We start from the raw sequence: 17,620 nt of genomic DNA, 5'->3' as shown, positions 1-17,620 counted from the left end.
ATTGAGACAGGTTTTAACCCCAACAGAATCTATTTGACATTTAGTATATATTGAGAATTGCATTAATTGTTTCCACAGTGACAAATGGTTTCTTTTTGCAGCCCATTGTCCATTCAGTTGGAGATCCATTCTACAAAATAACGTCTGAGGCTTTACTGGTTACTCAACAACTTGTAAAAGTTATTAGACCTTTAGGTAAGTAAATAGTAAGGCCACAATAAAAAAAAATTCTTAGATTCTCATCAAACTTTTTTGGAAAATTGGGGTGGGAGACAAATTTTTTATTTTTCATTTGTTGTTTTTCCTACAGTAACTGTCACTCGTTCTGAAGAAAACAAGTTTTGTTGTCATCAACATCTATGTGTGCTTGGGATCAATTTTATTAGCACAAATGTATTGAGAAAGCTCTATTGAATTGCATATGTCTCTGTTGCTACACCGTACCAGTATCAATTTGGAACTATTTTTCAAAGAAATAGCAGTGAAAAACTATGATTTACAAACAGGAAGTTACTAAATGACAATAAAGACCCAGAATATTTCCAGTACTTAAAGTCAAGTATTGTTTTTAAAAATGCATTTTGAAATATGAAGAAATTGGGGCAGATGTGAAAAAAATCAGACTAGGCTGGGATGAGAATCTAGGAATTTTTTATACAACTTCAAAAAATTTGCAGATTTTACTACCCACTATATGAAGGTTCCTATTTTATTTTGACTTTTTGGCCCCTACTGATTTAGAAGAAAGGGGCCTAAAAGGATAAAAATCTAATTTTATTAAAACCCATGTTGAATGTTTGTTTTTCTTTCGATTTTAATTATATTTTTTATTGTGTTTCTTATTTAACTGTTGTAAGATTTTTTTGTATTTTGGACTGTTTTCAAGTTATAGAGGGTCAGTGTTGGGCAATGCCCCCCCTTCTAAAATGTTTACCATTTTATTTTTGGCCTGATTTCAAAATTTTTTATTCGATTCCTCATAAAAATCTGTGCTTGCGATTTAATCAAATTTCAGATATCTTTAATATTTTGAGTTACAAGGGGTCAAAGGGGCTACACCCGGAAAAATCGACTTTTTTATTTTTGGTTGGATTTCAGTTTTTTTTTTAATTTAAAATTTTCTTCAATATAGTGTTAAAACCATTTGTTGTGTCCATAATGAATTGTAAGTCCCTATGCTTAAGTGTGTCAAAAACTAATATTGTGTCCAAACTTACCCCAACTGTTCATGTTTTGACCACTGTGATCGTATCATACTGGGCTCACCAAAGCTTTTTATCTTCTTATAACCTAAACAACTTGTAAGACTCATTTTGTCCCCTGTTTTGTTTTTGTCCTGACATTCTTTTTGTACGCTTGTCAGACTCTCCCAAAGTTTGTGCTTTTTTATGCCTTTACAAGCAATTAACAGTATGAAAAAACCGATTTTTCATGACTTAACATATTTGGGTTTCTTACATCTAATGATGGTCTTAGACTGTAGATTCTATTGGGAAGGGGAAGGTGTTTTTGACTGAAAACAGACTTTAAAGCAACATATTTTTATTTAAAGTATTGGTGTTCAGCATACCGAAATTAACAGTGCTTTTTTCATAAGATTGGTCTTATGGTATTTGGTGTCACTTAAAAATAAAACATTTTGTGTGTTCAGATAAAGCCCATTTTTATGACATTGTTAAGTCACATTTTATAGGTCTGTAGGCTCGGGAAAAAAATATGAAATACTTGTGTCCATTTGTAGATATACAAGTTAGTTTTGATTACAAGCCATATGTCAAAGACTTATATAAATGTACACTGAACAGACTTGTTGCTGCTGATATAGATCAGGAGGTGAAAGAAAGGGCAATATCTTGTATGTAAGTACCATCTATGGATGATATTGATGGAGGCAAATGAATGAGGATAATAGATCTATGCTGAAAATGATTAAAGATAGTTTTGTAGAAGATCTTCATCATGCTTTAATATAATTATACATCAGTGTATGACATTACTTATTATACATCAGTGTATGACATTACTTATTATACATCAGTGTATGACATTACATAAACAAGTGCAATTACATCATCAGTATGTTTTTACTGTAAACTTTCTTATTAAGAAATATATATATATATGGAGAGAGACTGTACATTATACAAGTTGTAAATTTGAAAACAATGCATTTAGTTGGATGTAAGTTCAAAGTTTATGTTGCCATGAAAACTGTTATTTTAGGGGTCAGATGATTTGTAACCTAGGCGATTGCTTGTCTGCAGAATTAAAGAATTGTTTACCAATTTTCCTGGAGAGATTAAAGAATGAAATTACTAGACTTACGGCCGTGAAAGCACTCACAATGATTGCTGGGTAAGGATCTTTTATGTTAGATTAATACATTGTTTTGTTCCTCTTACTAACCTTACCATATTGGTACTCTAATTATATGGCAAGTTTCTGTTATTATATCTTTTACAGATCCTTCAACATAATATCATTTACTTTTATTAACTGCTTGAGATTTTCTATTATAAATTCATACCTTTTTCATATATATAGGTATATAAACAATGAAAATAACTGGAAATGGTAATCTTTGTTGCCTAAAGAGGTCATAATGGAACAAATCACAAGTCAGGCAAAAGAATCATTGAAACCAAGCAGCTCCCAGATTAAATAGGGATGAATATGAACATTTTTACTTCAGTATTTTGGGAGCATTTCAGGTTTGACCTACTTCATGTCTTTATTAACTGTACATTGTAGATCACCTTTGAAGATAGATTTAAGACCTATTTTGGTATGTATGATATTATGATATTGTGTATTATCAGTTAGTGTACTAAAGTAGAACTCTTTAATAAGTAGAATTAAATTGAATTTGTTTTCAGCTAAAATGTTTTCAAAATTTTATAAGCATCAACTATTTTTCAGTTTGTCCATTGTTTGTCAATGAATGTTTTCAGTAAGTGTTTGCTTTCTCTAATGTTCAATCAACTCTGTATAAACTACATGTACACGTATTATACAACTTATTTAGAACATCGTGACTTGGTGATTTTCAGGTATAACTATATTGGCGTCATTTCTATTTTTCAGGATGAGGGTATACCTATATTGACGTCATTTCTATTTTCAGGATGAGGTATACCTATATTGGCGTCATTTCTATTTTTCAGGATGAAGGTATACCTATATTGGCGTCATTTCTATTTTTCAGGATGAGGTATACCTATATTGGCGTCATTTCTATTTTTCAGGATGAAGGTATACCTATATTGGCGTCATTTCTATTTTTCAAGATGAGGGTATACCTATATTGGCATCATTTCTATTTTCAGGATGAGGGTATACCTATATTGGCGTCATTTCTAAGGAAGAATCAGAGAGCTCTTAAACTAAGTACTTTGACATGTTTAGATGTCCTGGTTAAAAACTATGGTAAGCTGTTCAATTTAAACATATGATATACCCAGGGAAGGCACTTTTTCACAAGGGGAGCCACCTATAGAAGTTCTATTGATGTTTTGTATTAAATTTTTTTTGTCAAGAGACCTGAACAACCACCCATATACAAAAAATATAAGTGCCTTCCCTCTGTCCGTCGTAGAACAACCTTGATTTTCCAACCCTCATTTTGGGTCCTAATTTTGGCCACATTTCCTAAGAGAAATATGTGTCAAATTATATTTTCCAAAGTCATAATTTTCAGGATGGTCTTTTTTACTATTGCATTGACCACATTCCAAAATAGTAGGAAAATCTCTGTCTGTGTTCCTGCTAGTATATTAAAGGAGGATGGCAAAACCATGGAAAATAGAATGTGGCATATGGCAAACATTGTATATCTAAATATTCATGGCCTAATGAATTTTTGTCTTAAAAAAACGATTCAAGATATTTGTACTCCATTAAGTAGGGAAATTAAAAAAAATAACAAATAAACTCAAAATTTATACCCTTCAATAAAAACACCTTTTCAGTAATACCAGATGTGTATACTTTAAGGGTCTAGATATTCCGTATTTTCTGCAAATTTTGAATGCAAATCAATCTCAACCTGTTGTGAATTTCTTCACAGTACCTACTTGCATGTTAAAATCGCACAGTGTAGAATATTACAGATCATTTTCATAAATTACAGATTGTCATCAAGTAGTATAAACAGGTCTGTTAAAGAGAGAGTACTTACATGTATATCAAATATAATCACTCCTTCAAGAGTATATTTTAACTGGTGGAAGAATTGTATAATGTGTTGGTTGTAGGAATCAGTAGATTCATTTTAAGTTGAAACTATTCTAATTTGTGATATGGACATGTACACTTTTTGCAGGTTCTGCTCTGTCATCTGGTATGATTTATGAAGTAATGAAAGAAATGCCAATACTGATCAACGAGAATGATTTGCATGTTTCACAGGTAGGCCACACCCACTAAATTCAGGGGTCACATATATACATGTACATTTATGCAATGTGGTCAGTACCATGTTCACAAAACATCATATCTCTCGGACATTTTCATCACATAGGCAAACAGCCGAAAACTTCCGAGTGATGGAAAAAAATGTTGATTATTTATAAAAGAAACTCGCGAACACATTTTGTATATTGATTTAAATGGTCTGTTGACTTCTGTGTTAAAACGATTTAATTGACGAATTAATAATTACAAACTACAACTGATTCATAGTTTCAGTTCCATATGCTTTCATTACCTCTGAAAGATTGGTGGGAAAATGGTGGACTTGTCAATCTTTTTTCTTAATTAATCAACTAATAAATGTATGGAGATTCTCCGAGTTACTTCAGTTAATTCGTATATGCAATGGGGCTCCATGTGAACGGTTTATACAATTATACAATCAATTAATCAGTTACAGGTAAATCATAGTCACAGGTGGCTAAACATTGGCTAAAATTGACACACACACTTGCCAATTAATTTCCGATAAACAATTAGGAGACTGGTAGACAGGATGTTTATACATGAATTAAACCATGCAGACTGTAATTTATAAGGGTTGACAATTTTTTTATGTCCGACACTGGAAAACTGTTGTCGGTCATATGCAAAATTTGTCGGTCAATGACCGGCATTTTTGACTGTTTCCGGATCCATGACCATGTTCATACATCACAAATATACATTTGGGCCATGTGGCCAGCACCTTGCAGATAAACCACACCCATTAAGTGCTCCAATAATTCATATACGAACAGACGAGGCATTATTACACAATACAGAGATAAATTCAATAGAGACAACTATGTCAATATACATGATAGTTCATTGCACGTAGAAGTTCCACTTTGTCATCATAGACAAGCAAGTACTATCTTTAAAAAAAAATAGCCCATACAGTAAAATTTTGTTCTTTTTACTTCTAAGTTTCTACATTTCTTTCAAGAAAATAACACATTGCAGGTAATTTCAAATTTTTGATGCAGTTTTTGTTAATGCAATTTCAAATTTTCAATAGTTTTTCGAACGTCACTAAGTTAGCAGTATTTGGCCAATCGGGAAACAGAATTGCGATCAGGTGACTTGCTTTTCAGGAGAACGGCATCCCTAAGGTCAAAGGGTAAAAAGCGAAACCATACATACTGCGTGGGAATAAATTTTATATGCAGTAGACAGATCATTTTACTCTTTGATGCCTATTTTGAAAACACAGCAGTTTTTGTCATTTCGTGATGTACTAATTTTTTTTCTTTCAGCTTTCCCTCCATTTGCTTACCTCCATTTCAAAGATCCACAAATCCTGTATGGCTACAATACCTAATGAGATTTTACCACAGATTCTTGTGCTGATACAGTCCCCTCTCCTGCAAGGTGGTGCTCTCAATGCATTACTGGAGTTTTTCCAAGCACTGGTGGCTACTGGATTACCTAAACTAGGTTTCAAAGATTTGCTTCAGGTTTGTAATGTTATGGTGCATTCAAGCAATAACAAGAAGACTGTGGTAAAATGATGATTAGCATATCAGTAATCAGGACGACGACTGGACCAAGAAAACAGATATCATCAGAAATAACACAAATTAAACTTTAAGAATGTATTTAGAAATTAAATGATAATTGAGCAACCTTGACCTAAGCAAAACTTGCAGATCTTTCAACATTCACTTACATTTGTCAAAAGCAGTAACGTGATAGAGAAATTTTCTTCAAAAAAGATTGTAAAAAGTTTATCCATATTGGTATAGAAGTGAATAGGGGATTATGGAGATATGGTAACATTAAGGGACAGAAAATGAGGCATTATTCATATACAGACCTAGTTTCTGACTTAATTTATCCCAAGCAAAATGAGGGTTGTGGGGGGAATAGTGACAGTATTCACTAAAATCAAGCAAATCAAAGCAAAACAAGGAATGATAACTCATGCTAAGTGCCAATTTCATACACAATACTGTGAAATTAATATTGTTCGTGGAGTACCAATTTTCATGGTTTTCGTGGGTAGGCCAAACCACGAAATTTGGTTCCCAAGGAAATGGAGAAACACTGAACTGTATACTGAAACATCAGAACCACAAATTCAAGAATCCACAAACTAGTGTTTCTTCCCTAAACCATGAAAATTGGTATCCATGAAGTAACGTACTTTCACAGTATATATAATCTCAAAAGTGTAACAACATAATGACAAACAAAGAATGGTTATGTGGTCTGTAACTGTTTCCTAATGATAATAAGAAATGAACATGAATTTGGTGGGTTGTTGGGTTGTTGACATGCATGAATCACCTTCTTTCTGATCTTCATAAAGTGATTTGGTGGTATGTGGAAAAGTTACCTTTCAGTTTTCATAAGTATGCTGTTTTGCTAGGTATTAGATGAAAAGGTACATTGAATGTACATAAATTTTAACACAAACTTACCTGCAACAGGAAGACATTTTGTATATAAAGTTGTGGCCTTAGTCAGTACCTAGCCATTCAAAAACTTATGCGGGTAGGATTTTTTGTTATAGATGCTGATAAATCCAGTATATAATCCTACCCAGAACACTCCTACAGCTCTGTTTGCTGTACATAAACAAGCTTTCCATTCCATTGCTAAATGTGTGGCTGCTCTGACTGTCAAAAGTTCATCTGATGCTAGCGGAGTTGTTAATCAGTTCGTCAAAGATGTTAGGGTAGGTTTATTAGTTGTTTTGATTATTTTTGCAGATTTTCATCATTTTCTAGATATATTGTGTAAGTTTGATCGTTTATATCAGCTTGTGTTCTCAAGAAAATCAAAAGACGTTAGGATCATGCATTAGTAATCTATTTATGATGTTCATGTATCAATACTCTTGTACAGAAGTATGATATTTGAATGTTTGAGAATTGATTTCACACAGTATTTTTTTGTCAGCCATGGATAATAGTGGATATTGATAAAACTATATTTTCACAATTCCATTCCATAAAATTGTATAACGAATTATTTTAATCATGTTTATTTACATTTTAGAATGCCAAGTCATCTGATTCAGTGAAACTCTTTTCACTTTTGGCTTTAGGTGAAATAGGAAGACAGATGTAAGTAACACAGATTTAACACTCTTCCGGGCTTCATAAAAACATCTGAAATACAAAAATACCAAAATTGTAAATATTGCAAATGTTGATAATCTGTACAAATATTTCAAGGATAACCTCTTATCTGCAGTATTAGAATCATATACTTAGGAATTCTTTGAACTTAATATTGAAACACTCTGTAGCATACACACAGAGTTGTGTATATTGAAAAAAATTAAAAAATTTGTAACAAAAATCTCTGCTCCCAATTACTGGATTGATATCAAATTAGTTGTATGGCTTCATGGGGCATACCTTGTAAATGATTTTGGTTGCTCTCTGATATGAACTTTCTATATGAGTGGGGTATGCCCAGCTTGACAACTTATGTAACTTCACGTATTGTTTGTTGCAGTGATTTAAGTAGCCATGGTGAAATACAGTCAGTTATTCTGGAATCATTTTCTTCACAGAATGAGGAAGTTAAATCTGCTGCCTCGTATGCTTTAGGTAAGACATTTTATGATTGCAGTTCTTGTAGAGACTTGAAAATTTCATTTTCTAATATTGGAAAATAAATTCCTATTGGAAATAAAATCAACGTAAACAAAGAAAGTCTTTTTTAAAATAATATTCTTGTCTCCTAGTGCAAAACTATAGTTCTCCTGAAGACTCAATACAAAATTTGTATTTGAATAGATAGTAATGCAAAAATGAAGTTCATCAGAAGATTTTGTTCACAAATATAGTTTTCCTATTTTTTTTTATATGCAGGATAGCAACATGTTTGGTGTTGAGGCAGATAATCACTGCAAGCTTAATTTGCCCAGAGGTAATACTGTGGCAAGAAGTACAAATCTAATGATACTGCTCTCATTTTGACAAAGTCATTGGAAGTTGATATTTTTGTTGTATCATGGCAGTAAGAAATATTAGGGAGATTTGATAAAGTAGCTAATTAGTGAATATTTAAGTTAAAAGAACTTCAGAAAAATAGATTTAGGCAACCATGAAATAATTTTTTTTTCTTAGGTAATGTCAGTGTTGGCAACATGCAGAAGTTCCTACCATTTGTTTTGAAAGAAATAGAAAACCAACCTAAAAGACAGTACTTACTGCTTCATTCTCTCAAAGAGGTAAGGTTAAAGTTTACTTTTATATGGAATCCACAAGTGGAACTTGAATTTCCGAGAAGTTTTATGAGCAAAATCAGACCTCATTTGTTATTATTTCTTTGATGTTGACATTTTTACAAAGAAATCAGAAGACATATTTTTGACACGTAAGATTGCATCTAATTGGCTAATACTTGTGACTTAAAGATATATTAAATGCATGCATATGGCTTGCAGATAAATTTAGTGATGGATACAAAGGAAAAATTGCAGCATACTACAATGTATGTTTTCTTATATTTTAAACATTTGGAAACATGTTTAAGAAAGGAATAAATAATAAATAATAACCTTGAATTTGTGGAATGGCATACACTAAAAATGATTTTGAAATGATGGTTAAAGGAAAGAATTGTGATATCAAACAAGTATGCTCAATATTTAAAAAAAAAAACCAAAAAAAAAACATATTTTTTATTGCAGATAATAAGTTGTGAGTCGTCTTCAGCTGGAGGGGTAGATACACTTAAAAATTATGTTAACACAATTTGGTATGTAATGTTTCGAATAACTTATGTACATATGTGTATTGACCATAAATTGAAAAAAAAAGATCTGTCTGTCTTCAATATTTTCTTTTAACAGGGATGATTTTTTCCCGCTTTTTAGCGGTATTCTGCTATTTCAAATCCAGATTTTACTGTTGCGATTCTTTTTTTACTGCATATTTACTTCGATTTTGCCAATTTGCGCTTAGTTGGTAAACCTTGTAAAATCAGCCCTGCTTTAAAGCATGGGATATTTGGATTTAACTAATGATGTAATGCTATGAAAAAGTATGAACTCGGAAAACTTTTAAAAAAGAAAATAAAACAAAACAGAACAGCATCAAGTATACCAGTAAACAGTCTATCAGAAATATGCAGACATATTTTTGTTTACTCTGGCCAATCTCATTGGAATTCCCTCCAAAAAGTCGGTGTTTTTTGGTGTACAGATGCATTACCAACATAGCATCACAAATTCATGTCAATTTTATGCATATACCCCCGCAGTCATGGTCTGTTGACTTAGAAAATTTAATGTCAAAGTTTGATGTTAAGTTTTCTGATAATTTCATTTCAACATGAATCCCTTATGGTAAGTCAATGATATTTGGTGTATTGATGCATTATCATCATTGCATCACAAATTCATGCCAATTTTATGTATATACCCTCACAGCCTTTGTTTGTTGACTTAGAAAATTTAATGTTAAAAGTTTAACAGTAAGGTTTTTTATAATTCATGTAGACATTTTTTTTTAATTCTTTCTTTACTTAAATCTGTACTATCTCAATATGATGCTATAAAATGAACAATTAATCCTCAGCTACTCACATTTTTGCTATTCATAATCTCATGTTTTTTTAAAAAGAATTTTCCACTTAAAGTATTTTACATCTTTAATTTGTAAGATATTCCAGTTCCTCAGTCCTTTCCTATTTCATAATATTATATACCTTTAGTATCAAACATGTTGTAATTATGCGACCACTTTTTATTCCCTGCCACACGGACTGGTGAGGTATTTTGTGATGGCCTCCAGAAAAGTTTGAGTGTTCATCCATTTGTCGCCATTTGTAGTGGTAACACAAAAATGATAATTTTGTAATGTCATATTATTATACAAAATATGAAAGCAACACAAAAAAACAAATATTTAACAAACACACCATTATATTGACAATATCGAATAGGGGAGTCTTATCTCTGTGGTAACAGTTTATTGTTTTTGTGTGAGGGCCTCAGGGAAGACAAACTGTGTTCAGATTGGGTATGAGTCAGCCATGATATTTATTAGTATACTACGTATTGTAGGAATATGTTATTTCACCATTGTGAGTGTCCGGAGGAAGGAACGAGAAATGTTGTATCTGAATGTCTAGGTAAACTGACCCTGATAGATCCAGCTAATCTTCTGTCCAATCTGAAAAATCATCTCAATTCGCAGTCTGCACTGACTAGGTCAACGGTGGTCACAGCTATCAAGTTCACTATATCTGATCAGGTATGATTAATTACAATGTTAAATTCTTGTTTATGTTAGACTTAAAATCCTGGTACTCAAAACTTACATTGATATGGAATATGACTGATTTTTCTCAAAATTTGGACTATAAAAACAGAGAATAATAATTTTATTATGAAATGAATTACAAATGTGATTTTATCATGCGTGACACTTGCCATAAGCAGGAGTTGAATGATCAAAGTTTTGTGCCTGTGGGCTGGTACAGTAAATAATTGACTCGACATTTTGGACTAGTACAAAGTATGGTCTGTTCAATTGGTCAGTTGTTCTTGTACTGAAGTACAGGAAGTATCTGTCATAAGACATTAAATCATAATTAACTATTCAGTATTCTGTAGTGCTCGCCTATCTTTCATAATAAATTAGTTGGTTCTTTTAGATGGACAATTCATTAACTTGATTAACTTTTGTATTTTTTTTTACTAATTAGCCACAAGGAATAGACTCTTTGTTAAGAACCTGTATTGGTGACTTCTTAAAGACTTTACAAGATCCAGATTTAAATGTTAGAAGAGTTGCCTTGGTAACATTTAACTCTGCAGCTCACAATAAACCATTGTTGATCAGAGATTTATTGGACAGTGTATTACCGCACCTTTACAATGAGACGAAAGTCAGGGTGAGTCATGAAATTTGTTCAGTAATGTTTTACCCTATATTTCCTAGGAGACATCTAGTTAGTTTATTATGGGAAATTCAATGAGAAGAAATTGGATGTGGAAAATGATTCAGTAATGATTGTTGTATCGAGTTAATTGAGTTACAGAGCTTTGAATAATCCAGATGCAGTTTAGTAGAGGAAAATAAACTTAGCCTGGTTTACCCATGGCCTGATTCATGACAAAGTCTGCACTTATCTATAGAGACCTAATGCATTATATTAGCCTGGTTTACCCATGGCCTGATTCATGACAAAGTCTGCATATATCTATAGAGGCCTAATGCTTTATATTAGCCTGGTTTACCCATGGCCTGATTTATGACGAAGTCTGCACTTATATAAGAAACTGATATGAATCATGTACATGTAAACGGCACACAGGTACCACATACATGTATATTGAAAACATTAAATTTCTATCACCGCATTCAATACTGATTGAATTATAATCTAAAGACCAGGAACATCATCTCAATTTATTTTTTGGACATTCTGTCACTAATTAGAATACTTTTCTATTAATCGCCTCAGTGGTAGCATGCTCACTTTGAATGAGGGAAGTTGCGGGTTTGGACCCCTACTGAGTCACACCAAAGACTTAAAATTTGGTAGTCATTGAGTCTATGCCAAGCTTGGACTATTTAAGGCATTGGAGTGATGACTGCTTGGCTCAGAGGGTCAGAATAATGTGTCCCAGTGAGGGGACAAGACCGTTGGCAGGTTGTTGTTTCTGTGAGAGAGTAATCAAGGGAACCAAGGTTATAGCGGTAATCAAAAGAATGTAATCCAGGGACAAAGACCAGACATGGAAAACAGACATACACAACAAAGAACATAAAGTAACTAAAATCGTACATACAAAGTAACAAAAGTAAATGAGCAACTCGGACTCCACTAAAAACTGGGAGCATGGACCAGGTGCACCAGTAGGGTAAGCGTCCTCTGCTTTTCTAGTGAGCTCCAGTCTATAACAAAGCGAGTTTATTCAATTTGTCAGTCATTGTTGTCCTGAAATATGTTTCATAGGATATTAAACCATAATCAACCAATGGTGTTCTATTTACAGAAAGAATTGATAAGAGAGGTAGAGATGGGTCCATTTAAACATACATTAGATGATGGTCTTGATATAAGAAAGGTACTGTTAGCAATCTTATATACATTTTATTTTTGATGATTATATATATTGCTGTCTATATGTTTATCTGTTCATTCATATGTCAATGCTGTAGGATAAATAAAAAAAAAATGGTTTGGGGGACAAAGAAATTTTAAGTACAATATTTGTTGACAGGGAAGGAATCACTCCTTTATTTTCAGTTGTTTTCCTGTTTAAAATAGACATCAAATAAGGGGTCATTGAAGCAAGTGTTGTTGATTTCATCACTTTATTTTTGGTCAGTTGAAAATTAACAAAATAATGTTTAATTATTGTACTTATAGTCTTATAAACATACAATTTGCTGAAAAAAGACTTTATTAACTTGACATTACTGCAAATGAACTTATTTTCAAAATTCAGTTCATGATGTCATTTTATTTTTGTCCCTTTTTCACTTCAGGACGATCACATTCTCTCACTTTTGTACTTATTAATAAAGGATCATTTTATATGTCATTATTTCTGTGGATTTTCCTTGTTTGCTAAAAAGACAAGATTAGATTGCTTGCAAATTTTGTTGGTTAAAGATACTTATTAAGGACCAAGACAAAATATAGAGTATGAACGTTTTATAATGAATTGTTGGCTATTTTGTAGGCTGCCTTTGAGTGTATGTATACCCTGCTAGATTCCTGTTTAGATAGACTGGATATATTTGAGTTTCTGAACCACGTTGAAGATGGATTAAAAGATCACTATGACATTAAGATGTTAACATATTTGATGTTAGTGAGATTGGCTCATCTGTGTCCAAGTGCTGTTCTTCAGAGTAAGTTTGTGTAATAATCTGTGGTTATTTGGTACATTATTGGGTTAAATCAATAATAAGAATATATCCAGGAAACAGGAAATATGAAATTCATATCTTCTACAGAAAACAGTCGTACATGTTGTAATTTAAATAACATATTTAAGTAGCACTCCAGTTAAGAATCATACAAATTGTGATAAATGGTTGGAAAGCCTACATATTCTTATTTTTGATATTTTGTTTCAAACGCAAAAGTGGAGAGCAATTAAAATGTGGTTTTTTATTTAACCCTTGTTCTTAGGAGATAAAAATTATATAGAATGCACTGTAGAATTCCAAATTAAGGGCTTTAACTCTGTAAATGACACTGAAATACAATAGAAACTGTTGAATTTTCAGTGTGAATTATCTTCTAAGAGCAGACAGATTTGAATGAATAATAATACTACATTTCATCATATAGACTTATAAAACAACTTAATGACAAACAAAAAAAATGTGAAGCCTTTTTTTGGGTGTATCACATGTTACAGAATTTGCATGATTCTTACAAAGACTGCTACTTAAATTCTTCTTTGATCCCCTGACATTACATTATAGGTGTAATGTCCTTCTTTTGAATCATTTAGGGGATTAGATGGGTTATTCCACCTTTGACAGCAACTTTTACTTTTGTTGTTTTAGGATTAGATAGGCTGGTAGAACCATTGAGAGCAACTTGTACAACCAAAGTGAAGGCCAATTCAGTCAAACAGGAGTTTGAAAAACAAGATGAATTGAAAAGATCTGCGATGAGAGCTGTGGCTTCATTACTGGCCATTACAGATGCAGGTAATTATGTCTCGATCCTTTCCAAGGTTACATTATTCTGTATCTATTTTGATCTTTCCAACGGGGAGTTCTCCATTAACTCATGTAGGGGTGTTTACCATATAAATTTTTTGTAATTTCTATGAATTTTTACTACAGTTTACACTCTGCTGTTAGTGAATCTCTTGATACATGAAGTACCTGTGTTAAAAATTGATTTTAGGGCACACTTTTAAGCTCACCTTGCCAAAGGCCATGTGAGCTATTGCCATCACTTGGCCTCTGGTCCGTCCTAGTGGTCGTCTTTAATAATTTTTCAAAACTTTTCTCCTCTGACACCACTTGACCACTTACAACCAAACTTGGTATGAATGTTCCTTGAGGTATCCTGTATAGAAATCTTGTAGGGATTTTTGATCCGTTGAAAAACATGGCCGCCGTTACTAAAATAGAACATAGGGGTCAGACAGTAATTTTTCACATTTATCTCCAAAACAGAAAGTTTTAGCATAATTATTTCAATTGCTGAAATGACCCTTCCTATAAGGCCTTCAAAAGTCTTTAGGGATCAAGGTTGTCAGGCGACTCCTTGTAAGAGTTATTTCCCTTGAAAGATGAAATATGATTTTTTTTTTTTACAGTTTTCAGCCAATATCTTGAAAACTATAATAGATAGAAAGAAACTTTCAATTGCTGAAGTGATCCTTAAGATAGTCCTACTAAAGTCTTGTTGAGTCAAAATTGTTTGACAACTCCTTGTTTGTTTGTTTGTTTGTTGGGGTTTAACGTCCGAGCAGCAATATTTCAGCTATATTCAGATGATGAACATGAAATTGATGATAAAATGAACATGAAATGATGATGAAATGAAAAAGGGATGGGACACAAGGACAATGGGGTCGACAAATTTTGATTGCCACTGGAAATAGGGAGAGGTGGGTAGGGTCGGGCAATTTAGCCTCCTGTGGCGGAGCCCTTTGGTTCCTACTCCGGGAGAATACCACATTAGGGTTCTTTAATGTGCGAGGAACGTGGCATCTTTTCCAACACGGTGCACCACTATGGTTTGCTGTCAGGTTTTCCGTATTATTGCCTGACAACCCCAGCATGTAACACGCCAGGGGTACCCCATTTCACCACCTGGGGCACACATCCCAGTTGCTCTGTGGGCAGAGCGCCCTAGCCCCAGGCTAGGGTTCTGAGCACTATTTAGTTGCCTTTTACGACAAGCTTAGCGCTGCTGCAGGCCTATTTTTTTAACACCTGGACCTGCACGGGGCGACAACTCCTTGTTAAGTATATTACTCTTGGAAGTCTAACTTTAACCAGGTGAGCAATTCAAGCTCCTGGGAGTCTCTTGTTTAACACAGTTTGGCCACAAATATTGATTATTATAAAGTAGCATAATCAGGACTGTTCATGTAATATATTCAGTTAATGTTTAAACTAAACTTTAATACAGTGAAAAGATTTTGTTGTTTGGCTCATAATCAACATACACAAAAAAACAGACAAAGAGTAGGCAGTTGTTTAGGAAGACACAACCATTGCGGTGCTTTAGAGATTATGTTTATCTTGACACAACAGACCATGGAATTTGATATGTCCGCTGTCATTTGTGGCTAGTTGAACATTGACTCTATAGTGCCAAGATTATTATGTCTTTCCAAACAGCTCTGTGCTAGTTTTGACACTCCGGTTTGTTGTGTTAGGATACCAGGCATGATAGAAAAAAAATGTCACTCCAGGACAAATAGGTCTTCCACAGTATCATACATGTACATGTAAAACAATACATTAAGGTTGATCATCACAATTTCTTGTTGGAATCATTACTTTAGTTTAGTTCCTGCCTGATTGTAATATTTTTCGGTTTGTGTGAAGAAATGACTTCATTCATATGGTGCACACTCAGTAACTTGTGTAGTAAGTTCTTTATAATAACTAGTGTAGCATGTTATTTTCAATATACATATGTACATCAGGTGCTTTGTGGAGATTTTGAACAGACAGGAAAATGTTTCAGCCATGATATAGAATTAATATTATATAAGCTATGATTAAAAAAAATCAACCTGTAAATCAGCCAACAACAGAAAGGACTAAAATCACATGGAAAAAACAATGAAATGTCAACCAATCAGAAGAGACATTAGATCTGAAGTTTAATTATAGTTAGTTAAAAGTAAGAATTTATTTTTCATTTCAGACAAAAGTCCACAAATGAATGAGTTTCTCTCTCACATCAAATCAAGTGCAGAAATGTCAGCAATGTTTGAAAGTATACAGAAAGATGCTCAAGCATCAGTTTCAGATACCATGGTGATGGATACCAGTTGATAAGTTGCCATGACAACATCATTAAGTGCTAATTATTGACCTTATGTGACCTGTTTTTTATGTGATTAAAGAACAAACTGTTTGTTAAGGTTTATTTTTATCTACAAGAAGTTTATGTTTGTCCACTCTATATGGACATAGATACCCTATCCATCTTTTTTTTACTGTATACATTTCTCAGCTATAACAAACATTGCCTTGGGAAATGTTTATAGTGGTCTTGCCATATATAGTAATGCTAATAAGGAAGTAATATTATGGTTTATTTCTTTAGAACCTTTAGAAACTTTAGAACAAGTCTTTATCAAATTTTTGATTCAGATGGTAAAATATGCATGTTAAAGCCGATTAATCTGAGAATATGTTCTCACGGAAATGATGGAAAACAACTGTTCAATCTCTACAGCTTTTCTGATATTGTGATTTGTTTAAATAAAGTATCAGAAGATATCTTTTTAACAGAATTAATAGCTCCTGAATTTTTTTATTAGCCAAAATAACTCGTTTTCACATAAACAAGGTTGACTCACCTTATGTGTTACAGATAAAGCTGATAACATAATACACTTTCACTTTGTAAAAACTGCAAATAATTAACAGAAAACTATAACATGTATAACAAAGTTCAGTTATCATACCTGTCAGAAATACTGAAAACTTGAAACAGCAGAACAATGCACGCACATCTGAATTCAGTGTCATATCCAAAACAGACAGGAAACCAAGATGATAAAAAAGACCTGTAGAGAGCAGAAAAAAATATTGTTCCATGTAAAAATGAAGAGAAGAAAAACAAGACAGCACAAGAAAAAACAAGAAAAAAAACTAATTGCTTGGAATATGAGTGACATCAAATGCTTTGGAAAAGTAAAAATGTTCAGCTCCACTAGCAGTACCCATCACAGGGCAACTGATTAAAGTCTGGTAATTGTAATAATTAGTGGTTGGTTGATTGATAAAAAAATGTAAATTACCCCATTTTTAGCTCATATGGCTGTGGGTCAAGTGAGCTATTGCCATCACATGGCATCTGTCATCATCAACAATTTCTTCAAACATCTTTTCCTCTAAAACTACAGAATGGATTTGGATGAAACTTAAGATGATTGTTCTTTAAAGTATCCTGAACAAAATTTTATTTGTATTTTTGATCTGTGAAAAGACATTGCCACTGTTATTAAAAATATATTATAGGGATCAGA

General features: G+C 32.9%; 1 protein-coding gene across 1 annotated transcript in view; it reads left to right on the top strand.

The window, feature by feature from the left end:
• Nucleotides 1-16,882, top strand: part of LOC148598913 (cullin-associated NEDD8-dissociated protein 1-like) — a 46,849-nt gene extending 29,967 nt beyond the window's left edge. Inside the window, exons 15-32 of the mRNA XM_088560064.1 lie at nucleotides 102-195; nucleotides 1,742-1,859; nucleotides 2,224-2,355; nucleotides 2,752-2,785; nucleotides 3,327-3,426; nucleotides 4,322-4,407; nucleotides 5,709-5,909; nucleotides 6,968-7,132; nucleotides 7,456-7,523; nucleotides 7,921-8,015; nucleotides 8,538-8,641; nucleotides 9,104-9,171; nucleotides 10,481-10,670; nucleotides 11,125-11,313; nucleotides 12,422-12,493; nucleotides 13,115-13,286; nucleotides 13,953-14,099; nucleotides 16,288-16,882. Coding sequence (XP_088416190.1) covers nucleotides 102-195; nucleotides 1,742-1,859; nucleotides 2,224-2,355; nucleotides 2,752-2,785; nucleotides 3,327-3,426; nucleotides 4,322-4,407; nucleotides 5,709-5,909; nucleotides 6,968-7,132; nucleotides 7,456-7,523; nucleotides 7,921-8,015; nucleotides 8,538-8,641; nucleotides 9,104-9,171; nucleotides 10,481-10,670; nucleotides 11,125-11,313; nucleotides 12,422-12,493; nucleotides 13,115-13,286; nucleotides 13,953-14,099; nucleotides 16,288-16,418 — 2,166 coding nt within the window. The 3' untranslated portion in view covers nucleotides 16,419-16,882. The remainder of the gene's footprint in view (nucleotides 1-101; nucleotides 196-1,741; nucleotides 1,860-2,223; nucleotides 2,356-2,751; nucleotides 2,786-3,326; nucleotides 3,427-4,321; nucleotides 4,408-5,708; nucleotides 5,910-6,967; nucleotides 7,133-7,455; nucleotides 7,524-7,920; nucleotides 8,016-8,537; nucleotides 8,642-9,103; nucleotides 9,172-10,480; nucleotides 10,671-11,124; nucleotides 11,314-12,421; nucleotides 12,494-13,114; nucleotides 13,287-13,952; nucleotides 14,100-16,287) is intronic.
• The last annotated feature ends 738 nt before the right edge of the window (nucleotides 16,883-17,620 follow it).

This window comes from Perna viridis, chromosome 14 (assembly GCF_037379345.1).
Source record: "Perna viridis isolate PV_CMFRI_1.1 ecotype Kerala chromosome 14, ASM3737934v1, whole genome shotgun sequence".
Lineage (NCBI taxonomy): Eukaryota > Metazoa > Mollusca > Bivalvia > Mytilida > Mytilidae > Perna > Perna viridis.
This window is presented reverse-complemented; position numbering and strand designations above follow the sequence as displayed.